We start from the raw sequence: 21,310 nt of genomic DNA, 5'->3' as shown, positions 1-21,310 counted from the left end.
AACCCAAAAAGCTGAAGCAACCCCCTCCCAGCCCAGCTGCAGCAGCTCCTGCAAGATGGAGCAGGGGCTCATTTTGTATGGCAGGGAGCATCCAGGAGGCTGGGAGCTGCTCCTGGATTGAGCTGCCTTGGCCCTGCAGACCCAAAACCCACCCTGGGCAGCTCTAACGACCACCATCCATAATCCCCAAGCCAGACGGCTCCGTGCTGGAAGAGGCATCCACAGGGATGGTGTTTGCCAAGCAGGTTGGGCTTTCTCCATCCCTCAGGCACCTGCAGACAGGACACAGCCCTGGCTCCCCAGATTGCAGCCCTGGGAGATGTTCTGCAGGACACAAAGGGGGGAGGCACAAGGTGCTGGCCTGGCCCTGCACCTCCCCGTGCTCCCGGACAGAAGTGACACACCAAGAAGTGGCAGCAGCCCCTGGGCCACTTCTCCTGGGTGAAGGACAGCATCACAGCTCCCCAACACATGCCCGGAGTAACAGACACAGGCAGTGATCAGATAGAAAGGTTTTATCGAGTTTACAGTTTTAAAAAAGGATTAAAAAAAAAAAAAAAAAAAAATCTGATTTTGTTGTGTCGTTTGGTGTTTTGTTTGGTGGTGTTTTGTTTTTTTTTTTCACAGGTACATTATAAAAAAAATCTGCCATCGGGATCTTCATCCAGGGGTTACTGAGTTGATTATAACAAAAAAATAAAACAAAGAAAGAAAGAAAAGCAGGAAAGCCTGGCTTACTGACAGGGAACAGCACAGACAGAGGTGACAAGGGAAAGGGAAGGCAGTGAGGGGTGCACAGGGTCCAGGCTCTGCTCCCACCCCGCTGCCTCCCTGCAGAGTCTGGCCCTGGGTGTTTATTTTGCAGGAGGAAAAACCAAACAAATCTACAGTATTTCACTCATGAGGTGGTTCTGTTTTGGTTTTTGCATTTTTTTTTTTTTTTTTTCCTCTAAGTGGAGTTTCAGTGCTGAAACTCCTTTGGTCTGAAGGGAATTACCCCCTGCACCCTGAGAGTATCTGTCAGAGATCACCCTTCTGAACCCCTGGCCTGGCTGGGTCCTCTGAGGGCACTTCCCATCTCTCCTCCCACCCTATTTTCTGCTCAGCGATAAACCCCTAAGATAAAAGTGGAATAATTACTCTTATAAATATATTTATACCATGTAGGAAAATAAGGCACTTCAGGAGGGTTACAGCACGTCTAATCCTATGACATTCTAACCAGGAAGAAAAATGGGTTAGTTTCTGAAATGAGTTAAAATGCATGTTAATACAGTAATAAAATAATAATAATAAAAACAACCGTCGGATCCACTTCCCACTTCAAGGCTTTGTTTAAAAAAGGAAGAAAGCACCCTCCAAAATCCAACAGCCAGGAAACCTGACCCGGGGCAGCTGCAGCTGCCCCACTCAAGGCCCTGCCAGCCAAGGAGCTCATCAAGAGCAGGTACTTTCCAAAGAGGCACGTTAAATAAGTCCACGGACTGGGAAAAAAAAAAATAAAAAAAATTATATAATATATATTCTTTCCCTGAAACAACATTCTGCACAGTTTCTCGGCCATCTGGGACCTCCAGGAGCCCTTTTCCCTCGCTCTGGTCTGGTGCTTTGGGTCTGATAAGGAGAGGAGAAAGCAGTGAAGGTCACCGACTGCGGCTGAGGCTCCAGGCTGAGCCCGGGGAGCCGGGACCAGGCTTTCCCTGGGAGCCCGGGAAAGGGGGGTGGAGGGGGAGGAGGCTGCCGGGAGCAGCAGCCAAGCACTGCGGGTGAGGACACCGGGAGAATATTTAACCAGGAGTGTGGTGGTGGGAAGGGGAAAGCAGCAGAGCCTGCCCAAACTTGCACATCCCGAGCAAACGGCTCCTGGGATGGGTGAAAAGGCTGCTCTGGCTCCCCAGGGATGTGGATGGGGCTGAAATGGAAGAAAAAAAGGAAAAAAAATTAAAAAAAAAAAAAAAAGCAGGGGTTCTTCCTGGATGGGTGGAGAAGACCCCGGTGGCCCTGGTGGCTCTGTGAAATGTTTGAGGCTTGCCTGTCCTGCTGTTCAACCCAGGGGAGGAAGGAGCAAACCAAGAGGGGAGGATAAAGATGTTAAGGGAGCCCAGCTCAGGCCCCACAGCTCCAGCACAGCTGCTCTGTCTTGCAAAGGTTGTTTTTGGCACCTCTCCTATTCCCCTACTGGTTTAAGAAATATTAAGCTTACTTGGTGGCCCAGTGCTCTGCGATTTTGCAACGATACTCAAAGAAGGTCACTTTACACCAGTTGTTTCTCAGGGTCTCATTCTTTGCAAACAAAGAGATTTAAAAAAAAACAAACAAAACCAAAACAACCACCCACCCAACAATCCCTACCTGTCCCCAACCCTTCTGTTTAAGACCCAGCTGTTTGAAGGGGAGTTTGAAGGCAGAAGGTGGTTCCAGCAGGCTTGCAGGGACAAAGCAGCGTCCCTCAAGCTGCCAGGAGGGCTCTGGAGCAGGAGAGGCAGTGGGAGGAGGTGACTCCACCCATGGCCATGCCAAATCACCCACACAGCATCCTTGTGCAACAGGCAGCCTGTCCCTGACACCCTGAGGCACAGCCCTGCCTGAGAGAAGGTCACAGAGAATATGGCACTTTTCTGTATTTCACCCGACAAGGAAATACTCACCCCCCTTCCCCACCAGAGGCTGAGTCTAGTTAAGGCAATTTAAAATTAACCCAGGTTTGGCATCTGCGAGCTCCTGGCTTCCCTGTGTGCTAATGCTGTCAGCCTGGGTTAGCTGAAAGGTCATTTTCCCCAGGAACCTGTCTCTGAGAGAAGCCAGAGGAGGATGCTTACAGCAAGAGCAGAAAAACAAGAGGCACTGATTCTCCTCTAACCTCCCTTCCCCAGCTTGCAGCAATAATCAGTTTGCATTTCCAAGTCCTTCCACTGCACCACGGCTCAACTGGCACTCGAGGGGTTTGTTCCCTCTTCCAGAACCTGGACCTGGTGCTGCTCAGATGTTCCCAGCCCATCGGGATGCTTCGCCGCCGTCTACACCCTCTGCATCCTGCCTTAGCAGCTGATTTGCAGACCAAAAATAAAATCAAATCAAATCTGATGGTGCAGCAGGTCCAGTAAATCTCCCCTGATTGTGCTCAGGGTCGAGCTGGATCTCTGCTTGATCCGCACCCCCCAGCCCATCCTCCAGGCCCTTATCTGCTCTGCCAGAGATTAAAAATGCGCACGCACACACACAAGAAATCAGTAAGAACTCAGTGGCACAACCTGAAGCCATCAATCAAACCCCAAGAAGGATTTTCAGCAACCTGGCAGCCTCGGGCTGGGCCTGGCGTTCCAGGTATCAGCAGCATCATTAAAGGAGGTGAGGCAGAGAAGAAAGAACAGGCACAGGCTGGCAAAATACTTTACAAGAGGAAAAACAAAGAGGTTGGAGAGTCAGTCTGAACAGGACGTGCAGCTTGGACCCAAGATCTCCAAAAGGCTTTGGAACTGGTTTCTTGCCTGACCCTGGGAGAGTCATGGCCAAATTATAGCACACGTCTGTAGCATCGGGGGTATTTGTTTCCAGATTTTCAAGATATGCTTAGAATCTATGTAAGGCAATATAAAACAGCAATAAAACCTAGGTCAGCTAGTTCAAGTTCATCATTTTCTCCCCCTGCCAGTACTGTATCTGCAGTGAGCAGCTTGGGAATTCATAGTGTTAGTGAGAAGAAATGCTTTCTTCACATTAACTAAAGAATTAGAATAACAAAATCAAGAGAAATGATGTAGGTTAGGTCTGATGGAACTGATGGGCAACTCAGTTCACACACTAGATGTTTTTAGGCACACAAACTCCCCTCCTTCAGTGGAAGGGAGGAGAAAGCAAAGGTAATACCAGCATTTTCTGCTACTCTGTGTAAAAAGTATGGTCACTCTGCTAGGAAAAGCACCTCTTCAAACTGACTGCAGCATTGCCCTCAACAAGCCAAAGACCTCCAAAGTGTCTGGGGTTCAGAGAACCTCCTCACACCATCTCCCCACTTTAGGCACTTTTTTTTTTTTTTTCTTCTTTTTTTTTTTTTTTTTTTTTACAAACACCCTCTCACCATGAATTGGAGAAATCAGCAGAGCAGAGTTTTGCCACCTCTCAGTGCTGACCACACAGATGTGTCTCAGTGGGGCAGGAAGCCAAGCAACCATTTTGCCCCAGTTTTTGCACCTCTTTGGGCAAGTCTCCCTTGGCAGACTTGGCAAAGCAGTCCAGATTTGAGGAAGGTAAAGGCAGCTTTTAAAAATAATAATTAAAACAAAAAAACCAAAAGGCCCTCCTCACATTGCACCCAATGTACTCCCCAGCCCTAGAGCCAGGAAGCTCACCCCACGTAGGGTGGTTTGGAAATAATACTGGGGGGGGGGGGGGAGTCAGAGGGGAAAAACCCCCCAAACTGATTATTTGACAGTGGGATGCAGCAGACAACAGACATTTCAAGCCCATTTTCTTGCAGCACTACCAGTAATCACTGGAAAGGAAGAGCCATCAGATCAACTGTCTGCTGTTGCAATGAGAAAACCAGCTGAAAATGTCCTTCATCTGAAAGGCCAGGCAGCCACAACGGGATGATCCATCTTGACTTTTAAAAAATCCCTCAGGATGGAGGGTTTGTATCTGCTCTGCCTGGTGGCATTGAGAACCTGGAGGTTTAGCTTTCTTTTAAATAAGCAACCGTTACACCCCCTCCAGCTAAATCCCAACACCACATCCTCAGCATCCGTGAGGAGACCTTTTGGAAAGGCAGAGCACGAAGTCCTGCCAAAGCCAGAGGGGAAGGGAGAGGGGAGATATGCTGCTGGTTGTCTGAGAAACCCTTGGCACATCTTTGGTTAGGGGATGAAAATGGAAGTGGTGGAAAGGTTTTGGCCACCCGATTCTTTACGGGGAAAAAAAAAAACCATTAAAATTCTGTTAACCCAGGAGAGAAAAGGAAAGAAAGGGAGGGGGCTGTGGTTAATCCGACCACTCGTCCTCATCGAACTCGGAGGAGTCGTCCTCGGAGTCGCTGTACTCCACGGCGATGCGGCGTGACAGGATGGTTGCCACATCATTGCCCACAACGTCCCTCTTCTCCTGTTCCCTCTGCTCCTCCACCTTGCGGAGCTGGAAGCCTGTTGGGAAAAAAGCAACGGAGAGGATCAGGCAAAAGCTTTGGTCACACTGAAATCTCCCAAAGCAGCCAAGCCTTTGACACAATCCTCCGAGCAAGGCAGCCCGTCCTCTGCCAGGGAGCGTTGGACACGCTGTGGGATAATGCTGAGGGTGAATGACAGCCAAGAGAGGATGGGTGGGCAGGAGGAATGGGAAGGGAATTGTTTCTGTGTTCCTTTGAGGGCTTTCACCGCTGCTCTTCAGTCCACCAGCAAGCCTGGACCACACTGATCTCAGCACTGCCACTTCCAAAGGTGGAGGTGGAGGTATAAAACCTTGTGAGGTTGTCATCAGGGTGGGCAGACAAGGAGGGAGCACAAGAGACAGGGCTCAAGCAGCGAGGCAGTCACAGCACTGCTCTGGAGATGGCTCCCAAGCGCTTGCATCTGGAGACCCTGAGGTTTTCCAGAGGCCAAGGAGAAAAGTGTTGGCAAAAAAATCCTTACCTTGACGAATGGCTGAAAGCAGATCACTCCTGGCATCGCTAACCGCAGGCAGGGATGACTTGGGCTTGGAGGTGGAGGTGTCTGAGGGGGGGGGAGGAGGTGGGGGACCATCCAGGCCACCGGAGGACAGAGGAGGTGGCCCAGGAGGTGGTGGGGGGGGAGGGGGAGGCGGCGCGGTCCCTCCGGTCAGCTGTGGCAGAGGAGGGGGGAGCACGCTGGCATAGTCGACTGCCGGAGGGGGTGGAGGAGGTGGGGGGGCAGCAAACTCGGGGTGAGGAGGGAAGGAAGGGGGTGAGGGAGGTGGGGGGGTCCCCGGGGACGGGAAGCCCATGGGAGGTGGTGGAGGAGAGGGGTTTCCTATCAGCGGCAGCGGCGGAGGCGGCGCTGGAGGGGGAGCGAAGCCCGGTCTGGCTGCTGAGGGGGATCCGATGGGAGGAGCTGGTGGGGGGTGACTTGGGCTGACCAGGCTGGAACGTTTGGTCCCTCCAGATCCAGAACCTCTTTGGTTGTCTACAGGATAGCTGTTGCAACAGAGGGAGAGAGAGAAACCAGGCTATTAGTTATGAGGCTAGGTCAGACCATTCGATGTTAACGCAGATCACGCGTGTTTGTGGCATTTCAGACAAAAAATCTGACTTCCAGATTCAGCTGGTGCTTCCATGAGACTTTGCTCCTTGGTTTCAGCTCCCTCGTGGTGTTTCTTTTGGCCCAGGCCACCAGAACAAAGGAAAGCTTCTAGAGCCTGGCAGCAACGCTATCATCCCTCCCATCTCCCAGGCTGACAAGAACATGAGCCATCTCACCTCCCTGTCACGTCTGAGCAGCCTCCTGGCTCAAGAGCTCCTGCAGCAAGGAGAGCCACCACCCCTCCACGCTGAGGTCAGGCTCCTGACACACCAAGCAGGGATGTCTACCATGATAAATCACAGGAGGACTGGTGGTGGGTGTGCCAGGAAAGCATATGCTCTGAACACCTGCTTAGGAACAGATCTCCTCACTGGATTCCACAGCTCAGAGCTGGAGCACAAGCAGTCAGGGCTCAAAGCTCGCCGTGGGGAGTGAAGAGGAAGATGTGGAAACCCAACATGGTCTTTGGGAAAACACTGACTCACAAGCAGCTCAACTTCCCATTTGTGGAAGCTGTGTCATACCAGAAAACATGACTGCCCAGAAGATACTGCAGCATCCTATCTACATGCAAAGGGAAGCCTGAACTGACATCTCCTTCCGTGGCAAAACAGCAAAAGGAGGGACATTTACCACCAAAACGTCGCTGGTTTTAACAGTGCTGATTCAAGAAGGACTACTGGAGATCAAACCTTGCTCCCAGGGTTCTTAAAAAAACAACCACCAAAACAAAACCAGAGAGGGGAGATGGCTGTGGCTAGGCAGAGATCTAAGGCAGAGTAAGCTTCATCTGAAAGCTCATTTCTGCTCTGCCCTAGAGGAACATGCTGCAGAGAGGAGTGCCTGGTCTCTGACACATCAGAAGAAGCTTTTCTGCAGCATTGCTGCCTTTGGATAAGATGGAGAGGAGCTAACACAGTCATGTCTGTCAGAGATACTTCTTCCTGTTAGTCTTGGATCTCTTTTACTGCCTTAAATAAAAGAAAAAAAAGCTACTCTGTTGTTTCAATCTGTGTGTCTTGAGCCACTGCTGGACCTTAATTCTCCTCTCTAGAGGTGACTGGAAGTCACCGTTCCAGCCCCTACAAAGCAGCTGCCCTGGACTTGCACTGAAGTCTCTGGGAAGAAGTCAGCTGGTGTACTCAAATCCATTAAATTTAACTACATCTTGGTGCATTTGTCAAAGACCACAGGAGGAATGGTAACAAAAAACAGAGGTGAAAGATGAAGTTCTTTGCAAAGCTCCATCAGGAATGTAAATCTACAAGCTCCGAAACAACTGCAGTGGAAAATCCAGCCAGCCAGACCGTTCATTAGGACCCCACTCTTCTAGAAAAGGGAAATCAATCTTCTGTAGGTCTCACCCAAGCCCATACTCCCTTTCCCTATGGTGTGAGATGGTGGTTGGGATTTCTGGAGAGCTGTGCTGCCCAGGCCTCTGCCCCCCTGTCTGCAGAGCATTCTGGTTCCCCTACAACACCCGTTGGGAAGTCACGCTGAACTATTGCAGCCTGTCTCATGTCATCCTTTTACACCACCTACTCCTGGTTGGTGACAGCAGGGATCCCGTAGGCATTACCTAAATTCCACTGGGGGTGGAGGCAGGCTGTCATCTGGGAAGGAAGGAGGTGGTGGCACAATAGAGTCAGTCTGTGGTGGTGGCGGGTAGCAGTTCCCATCCATGCTCTCGTTGGACCCGATGCTGCCGTTCTGATAAACCATGTTAGAGGGGTACCTGTGTGACAGCCAGGCAAAATATTTATTGGGAGAGTTCAAGGCAGTGTCCTAAAGCTCTTTTTTTTTTTTTTTCCCTCACCCACAGGCAGTCCTTTGCCTCCTGGAAGGGTTACAGCAAACAACAGTGCAGCAGCTCGAGCAGTGGCATTAACTGAGTGGCTGGATTCAGAGATGAGGTTTGCAAGCAGGGGTGGCTTTTTCCAGCACAGCCCTTTGGGGAGAGACCTTATCAACCACCACAATGGGACACACAATGTAAAATCTGAAAGGGACATCTGAAGAAAAAAAAAAAAACCAGAAAAAAAAAAACAGAAAAAAAAAACCAGAAAAAAAACCAAAAAGAAAAATAAACTAACGAAAAAAACCTAAAGAGAGTATTTCTCCAAGCATCCTGTATGAAGGATGACATGCAGCTGGATTAGTTGGCTCTGCATAATTCTTTGGCTAGAACTTGCCCAGATGCTCTCTGCTGTTTTTTTATTGCTACCACACAGCAGAGCAGCATGAGGAGGTATTTTAGTGAGCACGAAAACGGCAAAACTAAAAAAAAAATAATTTTCTTATCATTTGGTTGTAGAAAAATACTTCTAAAAGGAGTGTGTTTTGAATAACTTGGCCTTGAAAGACTCCCAGTTATCCTGGGTATCACCAGTGGCAGAAAAAAAAAAATCAAGATGCCTAAAAATAAGCTTGAGAATATCAAAAGGAACCCAAGAAGCAGCAATGCCATTAAAAGCAAGTACCCAAAGCTGAAAAGTTGAGCATGAGAGTGGTCTCTTCCTTCAATACTATTTCAGTGAGCTCATTTCACTGTGGGATGCTGGAACCATCCCATCTCTGGGGGCTCAGGACCCTCCAAAGTGGACACAAATGCCTGAAGAGGAATACAGAGGAGCAAGAAAATGGTGCTGTTGTGCTGCTCGATTCCTCTGCTAGAAACCCAACCTGCTCCCCTATTAAACTAAAAGCAAGTTTTATTTTTAGCTGGAGAGTGTGATTTAAAGGGAGATATTTCTTATATGAAAGGAAGCTGCAAGGAGCAAGGCACGAGAGAAGTGCATTGTGGGGGAATTTCGGGCTGCTTCCAGCCTTGCTGGTGTCAAAAGTTAAATGAATTTCCAAGCCAGAAGTGCTAAAGAGAGATCTGGAGCTTGAAACACTTGGCTGGGGACAGCCCCCGCTTCAACTTTAGGGTGTGAAGAGCCGTTTGTGAAATGTAACAAAGCAATCACACAATAACCACCCAGCTCCTCAGTGGAAAAGCCCAGGAGCTGGGTGCTAGGGGCACAGTGTAGGGAGCCAAAGCTCTGGGCATGGAAATGTTGAGAAGAAAAACAGACCTGCAACCAGAGCTGCTCCTGCCACCTCGCTCGAACCCTGGAGCTTCCCTGATTTATTTAGCAAAATTAAAAAAAAATAATAATAAATTAAAAAAAAAAAAAAAAAAAAAAAAAAAAATCAGCAGACAGATTTACATGGGAGAATCTGATTAGTGGCAGTATTGATCCTGCAGCAGATCTGGAGAAGCTGCAGAGCAGGGTGAACTGCATGACAATCAGAAGAGAGCAGAGAGCCCCAGCCTTGCTTACCCGCCAGGACCATGTTTGTCCTTTGACTCAACAAATTCCTGTCCCATTTTCAGCTTCTCCCATTCTTCTTTCCGGGTTTTGATTTTCCGTGGATTCACGTTTCCTCGGTTCGGGTTCTCTTTTTTCTCTTTCTAAGGGAGGAGGAATCAAACAGAAGCTTTATTTTGTTTTAAACTCCCTGGGAACAGGGAGGGAGGGGACAGACCCTGTAGCAGTTTCAAGATACAGTCTCAAAGAGAGCCAGGACTTTTTAATTTACTTTCCTGATGGCTGCAAGCTCCAAAGACCTCCCATACAAAGAAGTTGCAGCACACACAAAAAATAAGACAGCATCAGATTTCCCCAGTGCAGCCCAGACATGATGCCATCCTTACTCCCTGGCACAATCACCTTGAGGGCAGAGGAAAAGCTCAGTTTCCCACATCAATTCAAGTTTTCTGGCCTCTGTGTCAAGACTGCCAGATCTCCCCATCACCTTGCTGGAGTTAAGTGCTTTGGGCAGCAATATGGACACTCACCCAGCAAGAACTGGGCTTCAGCTGGCCTCACTCTGTATTCTAACAGGCCTTAAATCCCTCCTTTGTCATTTTGGCTGAAAAAGTCATGAGTTGTTTTGATATTTAATACTTATTTAAGTTAAAGAAAGTGTGCCCAAACTGAAGCTTTTAAGGTGTGAGTTTCAGTGTTGGTAAACACGGGTCCAAATCACCAGGCAACCAAACCAGGAACTCTACCTGGTGTTTTCAGCTTAAATGGTTTCATGAATCCTCCCACTTGCCCTCAAATTAACATTAGGGACAGGTTTTGCACTCCTGAAGGGACATTTTCTCCTTTCTCTGTTCTTCCACAGCAGGATTTATTACACCACTCAACACACTGCAGTGCTGGGGCAGTGGGATTTGCACTGCTTCACCACTGAGCAGTCCTCTACACAACATCAGAAGTCCTGAGAAGACTCCAGCACAACTTTTTCCCCTGCTGACTGCACCAGCACTGTGTTTGAGGACTACAAATTGAGCCATTATAACCATACACAGGCAGTGGCATTTGGCAAAACAGGTTAAGGGTTTGTATTTTTTTTTTAATTAACAAGGATGAGAGTAAATCAGATAAAAAATTCACTAAATTGATCCCTCAAGAGTTTATAGAAGAAACTTGAATTTTGGATAGCACCTTTGGAGTCCAAGATTCATTAGCACTTCCCACCTCCTATTCCCTGACATGCCCCTGTTGGCAGAGATCCCCCATTTCCTCACCCTGTGCTTCCGCTTCTCTTTCATAATATCCTTGGTGTCCTGAAGCATTTTCTCTTTCCAAAGGTCAAAGAAATATGAAGGATCTGTGTAGAATTTAAGTGCCTCTTTGCCATCATCCCTAGAAGAGGGAGGGAGGGGAGAGGAGGGAGAAAAATCACACAAACAAGGCCCAAATCACACATTTGTTTGAAGCCCAAAGAAAACACAAGGCACAACCCTGGGTGACAGCTTCAAAGTCTGCAGTGAGGAGCTCAAACACTTTGCTCTTGCCTCCATTTCAGAACAGGCAGCAGACCCACAAACTCCCTTGTCCCAGCTCTCCCACTTTGCCCCTCACACAAACTCTCCACTCCCCAGCACCCAAAGAGCTCAACTGCTCTCAAGAGCCAAGCAAAGGAGCAGCAGTCCTCTGGCTTCAACTCCCATTTGCTTGCATTGTATTTTTGGCAGAGAAAAAACCAAAAAAACCAAAACAACAACCTTCTGCAGCCCAGGAACCCTAAATCAGACCAGCAGCGTCCTTGAAACTCCTGAGTGAGCAGACACACACACACACATTCTCCTCCTACTTTGCAGTGCAGCCATGTCTGGCAGAAGACAGCTGCCTCCAGCTATCTGTAATTACTTTTTACCTGTTCAAAAGATATTTATGGATGTGGGCTAAGTCTCTGCTTTCTGACCCCTTTTACTCCTGCTACCTACAAGATGAAATCAGAGCAGGGACTTCTCAGGAGAACTGGTTTACACAAGCCAGCTTAGGTCACATCAGATGGCTCTCAGAGCAGGCAAGAGGCAGCCACAGAAAGGCATCTCCAGCTCTCCAGGAGCCTGCTGCACCCACCTGGGTGAGAGCCACTTACAGATGTATGCTCTGCTGTTTGCACTGCAGCTTTCTGGAAAGGAGCCACAGGGCTACAGAGAAGCACAAGAAAAATGCATCATCTGCACAACACCTAGCATGTTTATGCAGTGCCAGCCAAGCTTTGCCCCAAGGCAGTCACAAAAGTGACAGCAGGCAACCAAATATATAATTTTCCACCATGCTCATTTGTACAGCCCCAACAGCAAAGTTTCCCCTCATCCAGAGGATGGAAATTTCCTGGTGGATTTCAGTCTAGCAACTCCATTTCCCATTGGAAATGGCTTCTTCAATACAGAAGACAGTGGGAAATGACATCCTCAGCAGAATGGGGGAGGAGATATTCCTCCACAAGGGAGCAAGGGGACTAGGAGGTGTTGCAGCCATACCTGTAAGGTGAGAGAATGTTGAGAGGTGGAGGAGTATTGCAGGTCTTATAGGTTTCAAGGACAGGCACTGGAAGGGAATCTCTGTCAAAGAGCTTCTGGTCCTGAGTAGTGGAGCTTTTGAAGGCCTTCCTGGTGTTAATGCCTTGCAGGGAGACTGTAATGAAGAGAGCAAGTGAAAAACAGCTTGACCTAGGCCAGTGACACTGAAGATCAAGTAGTGAACATCTGATTTCAGCTGAAGTTCTTGGCATGCTTAGCACTTCTTAAGGTCAGGTCTCTTTTCCCACAGATCTCTTGGGAAAGCCAGCAAATCTCAGATCAGGCCCTGCCAAGATCTGCTGCTGCACAGACACAGCTCTCTTGAGAGTTGCCAATGTGGTTCTGAACCCCTGCAACTGAGACTCAAGAAGTGAGTTTCCACATGGAGCCTTGCTAAGGAGCAGATCTTGGCTTGGCCAGGAAGTCAATCCACAAGAGCAGAATGCTGCTTTTTTTTGTTTGTTTTTTTTCAGGAGGGGAGGAAACAGTCCCTCTCAGTACAAGAGCAGACCTTCCAACACCCATGGCAGTGTCATGCTCATTTCATGGCCACAAACCAACCTTGCTGACTCAGTCAGAACCTTTACCATGCTTGGTCTGCAAGGACTGTGCTCCACTCCATTACCTTCTTCCTCTTTGGGATCCAGCTGAGTGACTTTGACTTGCAAGCGGTCAACTCTCTCGACTAGAACGCTCACCCGGGAGGCAAAGGTCTTGGCTTGAGTAAACAACTCTCCAAATATGTCTTCTGCAAATTTACCTGGAATATTAAAGTGTCCACATTACCCTTGTGAGCCACAGAAGACCAGATCCAGCCTCCCAGTTTGTTTTCTTGAAGAAAGAAGGAATTAATAAAGAACGACCCATGCTTCTTTTCAAGTTTGTCAGGGTTGAGTTTAACATCCAGGAAGAAAAAAAAACTCTGTTCCACCAAAACCTGACATTTCCAAAGCATCTTCAAGCAATAAAGAAACAATCAAGACATACTTTCATGTCATTATTAAAGCAGTGAAATAAAGAGGGCTGACAACACTATACTGGTCTGGAATCTGGATGGGTCTGTAGGTCCTTTAAGATTCTCTGCTGGTTTGTTTATTAGACATGCAAATGCAGTTAGATTTTTATTGCTCTGGAGAATCTCAAAGGCTCCCACTCTCAGGCAGGCCTGCCTCCAGGGTAACTGGCACATATTTACAAGCTCAAAGTACTCTGGAACTAGAGAGCAGCCCCAGTCCTTGATCCTAAAGCCTGAGCTGTAACCACAGACGAAAGCACTGACCCTTTTGTTCCTTCAGGTGGCAGTGTCTGAAAAATTGATGCACGCACGTTTATCCTAAATCAAAACCAAAGGAGAAGTTCTCAGAGATCTCTCTGCAACAGCTTGGATTGCCCAGTGGGCTGCTATGACAAACAGCAACCATCATTTGGACTGCAAGAGTGCCCAGGGGCTTGGATCAGGAGCTCACTGCACCACTTACAAGCATAACAAAAAGATGGCACTTAAGATTTTAAAAGCTACACAATCAACAAGGCCACAGGTAGACAGAGAGGGGAGAACTGGAAGAAAAGCAAGAACTTACAACGAGTGGAGTCTTTTTGTTCTGTTCTCAGGGCTAATTCAAGCCAGGGAGCCCTAACCACACCATGGACAAGGCTGATCAGAACAGTCTTGGCACTGACAGCAGACACAGGCCCGTGGAGTTCCCACTGATGGGAAACATTTCCAGCCACGACTGTTGAGTACAAGGCTGCTCCCAACAAGCAGTCTGGTTTTGAAGTGCATCATCATATGGTCAACAGTTTGTTCTGGAATCTGTTACTCCTGAAGATCCTCTCCGACATTCAGGGAAGGATAACCAGTTGGAAGCCTAACTTTAACAGCAATTTGGGAAAATCTGGTTGTCTGCAGTGAGTCACATCAGAAAGACAAACACTCCTTCCACAGTGTGAGGGCATCCCCCAAAGCCCAGCTGCACAAATACTTCCAGCTATCTAACCCAACATATCAGCTACTTGTTCATACTCCCATCCACTCCTTACACTGCCAAGCACAGGGAACCAGCCAGGTTAAAAATCAACCTCCTCCTCCACCCCTTTTGGTGGTAAAGCCAGCCTGAAGTGTTTGTAGAAAGCAACTGCTGGAAGTTCACTTCAACTGACCTCCTCCTTCCCCTCTCCTAGACAATACAGACTCCACACGTACTCCATTTCTGAGCCCAACCAGCTTTCTTCAAACTCATGAGAAGGATTTCGATTTCTGGAGACCCAAAGGCCAGGTTGCTACAGCCAAGTTTCAGGAAACACTCCCCGTGTCCAACACCAGCACAAGACCAGCTCTCTTGTTTGACCAGATTGAGGGGATAACTTGACACCTCCCAACAGCTCAAAAAAAGAAAAGTTAAAATTTGGTTTCTACTTCAGTGAGAACTGAAAACGATTTCTGAATTTCATGAGGAATTGCAACAAGCACTAGGGGGAAAAAAAATAAGTCTTTGGTTTGCAATGCTGAGTAGTATGTTTCAAGCATAAAATAATATATAAACAGCACTGCATACACTGGTATTGACCCTGGAAGCAGAAAAGGGATGGTTCATGTTCCCCTGCCTAGGTTCACTCGTACAGAGTTTTCATCCAGCCCCTCACGCTCCACTCTGTGTTTTGTGGATACTTTCAGGTGAGGTAAAAACAGAGATTAATTTTTTGGTTTAGTTACTCTGACTGCAAAAGTGCAGCTTACAATCAGAATTATCTTTGTCATGCACTGGCAGGAAGACAGACGTGATTTAATAGGTCTTTCCATCTTTAGCTTGTGGATTCTATAAAATCACAGAGAAAGGCAGAGCCGACTTATACAAAGTGCTACCAGCTGTGATAGTAACGAAGGGTAAACTCACTGGAATATGAAAGTTTGACAAGATTTATGTTTGCATCTTTGTAAAGAGACTGTGGTGCACTAGGCATGGCTGATTATTCACTTGACAGGGCTGTCACAGCCCACTGAACCTGCTTTACGTTCCCCTAATACTCAACGTACGAGGACGGGGCGGATTTATTTTTTAGAAGAGGGAGAAAGGGGGGGAGGGGGGGCAGGAATTTGGTTATTTGGGCACAAGCGTTCTGTAACAGACTAAATATTGCTTCATTTAAAATCCTGCTGACCCTGGGGAAGTGGGGAAGAGCCAGAGCTCAGCGTTTCCTCCCCTCTGACAGACGAACACGCAAGTGTCAGCAAGAGGAGCCACCTCTCCAGTGTTTCCCCTCCAGGTATCCACGATTGGTCTGGCAGCACCCAGCTCCCCAAGGACCTTCCCAACAAAGAACCCAGGCTGCAATTTGGCTTCCAACTCTCTCTGATGAGGCAGAAGCAGAGAAGCTTTGAACATCTCAAGGTCTAAACCTGCAGGATCTCAGCACGGCTCTGTCACACTAACCCACTGCGTGCCTTTGGACTGGGATTAACTTTCTCAGCAGCCAAGCTTTGCAGAGCTTTGCTGCCTTCTTCCTCATCATTTCACATGCAGGAGATGGATTTTCCTCACACTCCACAACCACCTTGGCTACCAGACCTCACAAATGAACACCAAGGGCCAGCTGAACGTCAGCAAAGCTTGGTCTTGCCTGCACACTGACATTTCTACAGCCCAACAGAATGTGGTGCTGACTGGCAGCAAACACGGGCCCAGATTTTAGTGACAGCCATGGTTTTCACTGCTGGAAAAAAAAAAAAAAAAAAAAAAGAAAAAAAAAAAAAAAGAGATATTTTGCTCCCAAACTTTCCCTGCCACAGTCATGCTGTGGTGGAAGACAAGGGGCTTGGCTTTGCAGAGCAAGCAGAAGTGCTTTGCAGCCGCCACCACCCAGAAGCTGAACAATGGATTAATTTGATTATCAAAGTCTTGCTTCAAGGGCAGAGGTGGCTAATCAGAATCCAGAGCATTTCAACAAAGTAAGGAGCCATCCCAGAGAGACCACAATTAACTCTTTGTTTCTCCTACAGCACATAGGCCCCCGTTTTCCCCTCCAGCCTCTACAAGGCCATCAGTCAGCCCACTGGAGAGCTGAGCCAGGCATCACTGCTGCTGTTGGAGTGAGCAGCCCCAAACCCCCAACACTCCAGAGGCAAAGCTTGGCTCAGCCTGGGGACTTGGGAGTCTTGCAATGCAACAAACAGCAGGGGCAACCAGGCGGCTTCTGCGTGCACGTTTTAATTACCTTTCATTAAAAAGAAGGCTACTGACACAGTGTAGATCCAACCCAGTCAAGCTCCATTTAGTAGTGTGTGCAATTACAGCCACATTCTCTGACACAAGATCCTGGCTGCTGGGAGAGCCTCCCATTTTCCAAGCCCGAGTTGTGCTCCATCCTTCCATCTGCAGTTTGGCTGCAGCCTCTCTCTCTCACACACACACACACACACACACACACGCACACACACACTCACACACGCACGCACACGCACGCCCCCTCCCCATTTTCTTTCAGCTGGGAAGGCGAGCGGGACCGGGGATACCAAACTAGCGTTGGGTTTCTTGAGGAAAAAAAAAATAATAATTTAGCATTACCCAGGGAAGGCAGATGGGGGAGAAATAGGAACATGAGAGTAAAAAAGGGAGCTAAATAAAGAGCAGTAGCGACTCCTGAGGGCAACGCGCAGGCTCGCCATGGTACTCACTCAGGCTGCCCAGCTGTCGAATGACATTTGCCAGGGTGATGTTGGTCATGCATTCCAGCTCGCTTGGAACGCTCGGCAACGTCTGACGGCACAGGTGCCTTGGCTCAATGTTCCTCGTTACTAACGGCATGGTGGACCTGCTTCAGGCACTGTTCTGAAAGATGAAAAACAACCCAAAAAAGAAACAGGAAAGGATTACTCAACCGCAAATTCCAGGCACACCAGAGCCGTGGTGTTCGGTTTTCCTGCTCTCAAATGGCTTTATTTATAAGCCTTCTTTGCCCCCCCCACCCCCCCCCCCCCTTCTCGTTCCCCACCCTTATAAAACTGGTTCCTCAGAAATAAAGATCCTGCTGTTCCGTGACTTGCAGTGACAGCAGAGCCCCAGCAGCTCAGGTAGAGAGGCAGAGATGGCAAGAGACATCTTCTCCCCCACGCAAGGTGCTGCTGGCATCACTGCAGCCGTTCCTCCCTTCCTCCCCATCCCCTCAGCACTCTCCTTCCTCCCACGCTCACGCACGGCGTCTCTTCACAGCTCTTCTTCTGAAAGATTTTAAACTTGGGGTTGCTTAAACCGAGAGGGTGAAGATGGGAGATGTTAAAAAAAAAAAACAAAACAACCAACCAACCAACCAAACATAAACCGGCAACCAAAACTTCAGCTTTTTCCAACACGCCAAAAGCATGCGTGGTGCCTCCCTCCTGGAGCAGACTGCAACAACAGGAAGTGCTTGCAGCTGACCAGGAAACTTTCTGGTGACTGTTCCTTATCCTGCAGGCTGCACCCTTCTTCCCTTGGGAAATCCCCCGGGGCTGAGGTTTACACTGGACCATTGTTTTCATGCTAGGGCAGTTTAGCGTTGAAGGAGCTCTAATCAGGATGCAGGGACTAAGAGTGTGAGCTGAGAATCAAGTCAAGATTGTACAGCAGTCGGGACAAACTTCCAGTTCTTTCATTAACAACAAAAAAATATGAAAAGAAGAAAACGTAACTGCCCGGAAGTTATGTTTTAGCCAGAGAATGCTTTTATGTGCAGGTCAGTACCTTGAACGAGCAAAATTCTCCTTTGCTAAAAGAGGCAGCAGTGTTGAAGCAACAAATGGCTCCTCCCCATATCATCCACCTCCAGGACAGAGAGAGAGGAGAGACCCTGGGTATAAAGAGCTCTGAACAAGGAGCAGGATACATGCCTGAAATCTTTAGGACTAAGTGAAAGCAAATACATCCCCACTTCTTGATTAATTTAGAAGGGGAAAGAATCACTTTTCTAGGTCAGCTGAGGAACAGCCCAAGAGAAGCAGCCAACTCCCCTGTGATAGGCAAGCAGATCTGCTCGAACTGGGTGTAAAAATAAAACAGGAAGCTAACAGCTTGGGGAACATGGCTTCCTGTCACCAACAGCAAAAACCCAAGAACCATAAAAAATCAGCTGTTTGCTCTTGACTTTGAGCCACCCTTTGACAGTCTCTGTGGCAGCTGGCAGCTTATCTTTGAGGTCCAGGAGTCCTTCCTGGATGCTTTTCTATCAGGGTGTTAAGAGGAAGAAGTGGGCATTATCCCTCCTAATTACCTCACAAGCCAGATTTTGAATTGCTAAATTTGACCCATTAAGGCAGAGGAGTTCAAGAGCAGCAGCACACCGGGCACAGGGATCTCTCCCAGACAAGCAGATGTGAGGTTGCCATTTTGCAACTCCTCGACCTGAGGGATTCCAGGTGCTGGCGGCCTGCAAAGAAAAAGCTCCCCAAAACCTTACACCTCCCAGGAGAGGGGAGGGAGAACTGCATCCTAACAAATAAAAGGAGAGAATCTCCCGAGGACTGAAGCCTGTGTTGTTCTTCACTGTGTGCAAGCACTGCAGCAGCCATCAGTAACTGCTGGGATATTTAAAGAACAGGGTGAACTAAGGCAGGACTCTGACCTTCGCTTCTAAATACCCCGTGTTTTATCGATTACAGCCCAAGCCCTACGATCTTTTGTCAGCTTTAGTGCTTTATGCCAGACAAACTTTCCCAGCTCCCCCCAGACTGCAGTCTGCACCACCAGCAGCTCTCAATAAACAAGGAATTTGCAGGCTGCCTGCATCCAGCTTTTTCATTCCCCCCCCTCCCCCCTTCCCTCCATCCTTCCCCAGGGCTCGGCCAGGGAGCACAGGCAGTGGGATGTGCAGAGCCTGAGTGGACAGCCCCATCCACCAAACCCAGCTGGAAAGCTTCCAAGATGCAGGACAGACAGAAGGAAAACAGCAAGAGGGAAAATAAGCCTGCAAGGGGCAGGCAGGGGGAGAAGAGAGGTGAGAATGCACGGCAAAAAATTCAAACCAAACCAAAAAAAGATGACAGGGAGCCAGGTCAGAGAGATGCAGGTAGCACTCATCTCTGCAGGCATGGGGTACAAAACAGAGCAGTGCCCCAAACACTCACAAACAAACAAAGAATATGTTGTCGATACACAGCACTCCCCAAAGTGTTTGCCTTTGAGGCATGTTCTGAATCTAAAAGCGAAGAGTAGTGGTGAAATTTGATTTTTTTATTTAATTTTTTTTTTTAAATAACAATGGTACAGCACAGGAACATTATGAATTTGCACTGGTGCAAGACAGCAGTGATAAGGGCTAAGAAAAACACTGCCTTTATAGCCTGGCTCATCCTGCCAGCCACCCCCACCCTCCCAGCACTGCCTTGCCACACTCCACTGCAGAATTCAGACTTTCACCCTCGTGATGGCAACACCAGCCCTCTCTGCAAGGAGGGACAGCAGCAGGGCTCCTTCCCAAGGCAACGGGGAGGGCTCTGCTGCCCTGCTGCTGTTCCAAACCCCCATCAGGATCCAGCAAGCAGCAAGCAAACTAAAAGAAATTAAGGCCACGGAGCACCGGAGATGGTGGAGGCAGGGAGGACAGGATGGGCTGTGGACAACCACCCTTCTGCTCTCCCAGCAGCCTTGGTGATAAGAGGCATTTTACAGTGAAATTTCCTCTCCTCTGAGAGGAAGGACAAGGAGCTTCAAGGTTTCTGATGTTTTTGTTAGGGTGGAGGCAGGCAGATAGGAAACCTGGGACCTACAAGCTTGGTGGCAACATTAACAAAAAGAGAAGTCGCTGTCCCCTCAAGAAAACACCTCGGGTTTCCCCTTGAGTCTTTGGAGGAGGAGGTACAGAGATAACAGCTAATGGGTTCCTGTAAAACCTTCATGCCTCACGAGTAGGTGGGACAAAGATTGATAGTCTGGATTGGAAAATAAGTGGTGGCTTTCAAAAGCAGCAGTCGGGAGGGGCAGAAAACCTTGTGGAGACAAGGTATGAAAGGAGCAGAAGGAAGTGAAGCACTGGAGACAGGACAAGGCTGGGGGTAGGGGAGAGACACAGTAAATGAAACAAGGAAGGGAGAGACCTAAAAAAGCTTTCCAGGAGGCTCTGGCTTTTATTCTTTAAGAGAGTCATTAAGAAGCTGATTGACAGCACGCAACCAGCAAGGGCCATCCAGAACCTCTTTACTTTCAGTGGTCAGGCCATGACAGCACAGCAGTTTTCCACCCCAGCTCACCAGACTGGTGATCAGGCATTAGTCACTGTCACGTCACTACCACAGACCATACATTATAACTAAATCCTACCATTCAGAAGAGAGTTAAATGAATTGCAAGGCCAAAAAAATCCTTATCTTTAGGGCAAAGATAAGCATTTCCACCTGCTTATTAATGTTGAAGATGAGATTTGGTTTGGGAGTTGAGTTTGGGGTGCAGATGGTGGCTTTAAGAAGGTGCAAGAACAGCACACCATGGGCACAGAGGACCTGCCCCCATCCTGCTGCAAGGAAAGAAGAGAGGGAGTATGTTAAAAGGGAATTGCCACTGAGAAAAGTGTCTGCAGCAGATTTCTGATGAACATAGGAAAGAAAGAAGGCATCAAACTGAAACACAGCACTAGCCAGGTGAAGTGATCTTTGGTGGCTGGGAGAGCTGTAAGGAAAACCAAATCCACAAGCAGTGCTACATCGACTGATGTTCAAAATACTCATCCTCCCAACTGCCTTCACACCTTCTTAAAAACAAGAAGGGCTTTTGTTACGGTAACAAATGACTTTCTCTCCCACTTGAATCAGAACCTTCCTACCTGCTCACTGCAAACATTTCCTCTGAAGCCTCCAAGTCACTGCTTGAATCGAAGCAAGCTCCAAGCCTTGTTCTGCTGGCAGTGACTAAAAGCTAAACCATCTGCAAAGCCCAGCTTTGCCCCTAAGCTCTGTTCCCCTCGCCTCCCCACTGCATGCTGCCCCACCTCCAGCCGGGCATTGCCAGAATTCCTCATATTTTCCCCTCTCCCAAAATGCTTACGCAGGCGTTGCCGAGCCCCGGCCCGCTCCACAGCCCCGCGCCGGCCCAGAGAAAGTTTGCTGAGCATGACAAAAGCCCTGGAAGCTGAGCTCACCCCTCCTACATTCCTACCAAACTTCCAGCCACAACTGTTATCTCTTTTTCCAGGATTCACCAGGCTTTTGCTTGGCATCACCCTTCCTACC

At 48.4% G+C, this 21,310-nt stretch overlaps 1 protein-coding gene across 3 annotated transcripts in view; it reads right to left on the bottom strand.

Annotated features, from left to right (window-relative positions):
* Positions 1-500: 500 nt before the first annotated feature.
* The window catches only part of WASF2 (WASP family member 2), a 33,276-nt gene continuing 12,466 nt past the window's right edge, over positions 501-21,310 (bottom strand). The window contains exons 1-9 of one of the 3 annotated variants that reach the window (XM_071768067.1): positions 17,419-17,489; positions 16,790-16,938; positions 12,743-12,877; positions 12,079-12,232; positions 10,831-10,948; positions 9,575-9,705; positions 7,828-7,983; positions 5,622-6,142; positions 501-5,135 (exon numbers count right to left, since the gene is read on the bottom strand). In XM_071768067.1, the coding sequence (XP_071624168.1) occupies positions 4,978-5,135; positions 5,622-6,142; positions 7,828-7,983; positions 9,575-9,705; positions 10,831-10,948; positions 12,079-12,232; positions 12,743-12,877; positions 16,790-16,919 (1,503 nt within the window). In that variant the 5' untranslated portion in view covers positions 16,920-16,938; positions 17,419-17,489 and the 3' untranslated portion in view covers positions 501-4,977. Of the gene's footprint in view, positions 5,136-5,621; positions 6,143-7,827; positions 7,984-9,574; positions 9,706-10,830; positions 10,949-12,078; positions 12,233-12,742; positions 12,878-16,789; positions 16,944-17,418; positions 17,490-21,310 lie in introns of those variants that run through there. The other 2 variants (XM_071768066.1, XM_071768068.1) reach the window with 2 other exon arrangements.

The sequence above is a fragment of the Heliangelus exortis genome, chromosome 24, assembly GCF_036169615.1.
Source record: "Heliangelus exortis chromosome 24, bHelExo1.hap1, whole genome shotgun sequence".
NCBI classification, from domain to species: Eukaryota; Metazoa; Chordata; class Aves; order Apodiformes; family Trochilidae; genus Heliangelus; species Heliangelus exortis.
The sequence above is the reverse complement of the archived record's forward strand: the minus strand, read 5'-3'. Positions and strand labels throughout refer to the sequence as shown.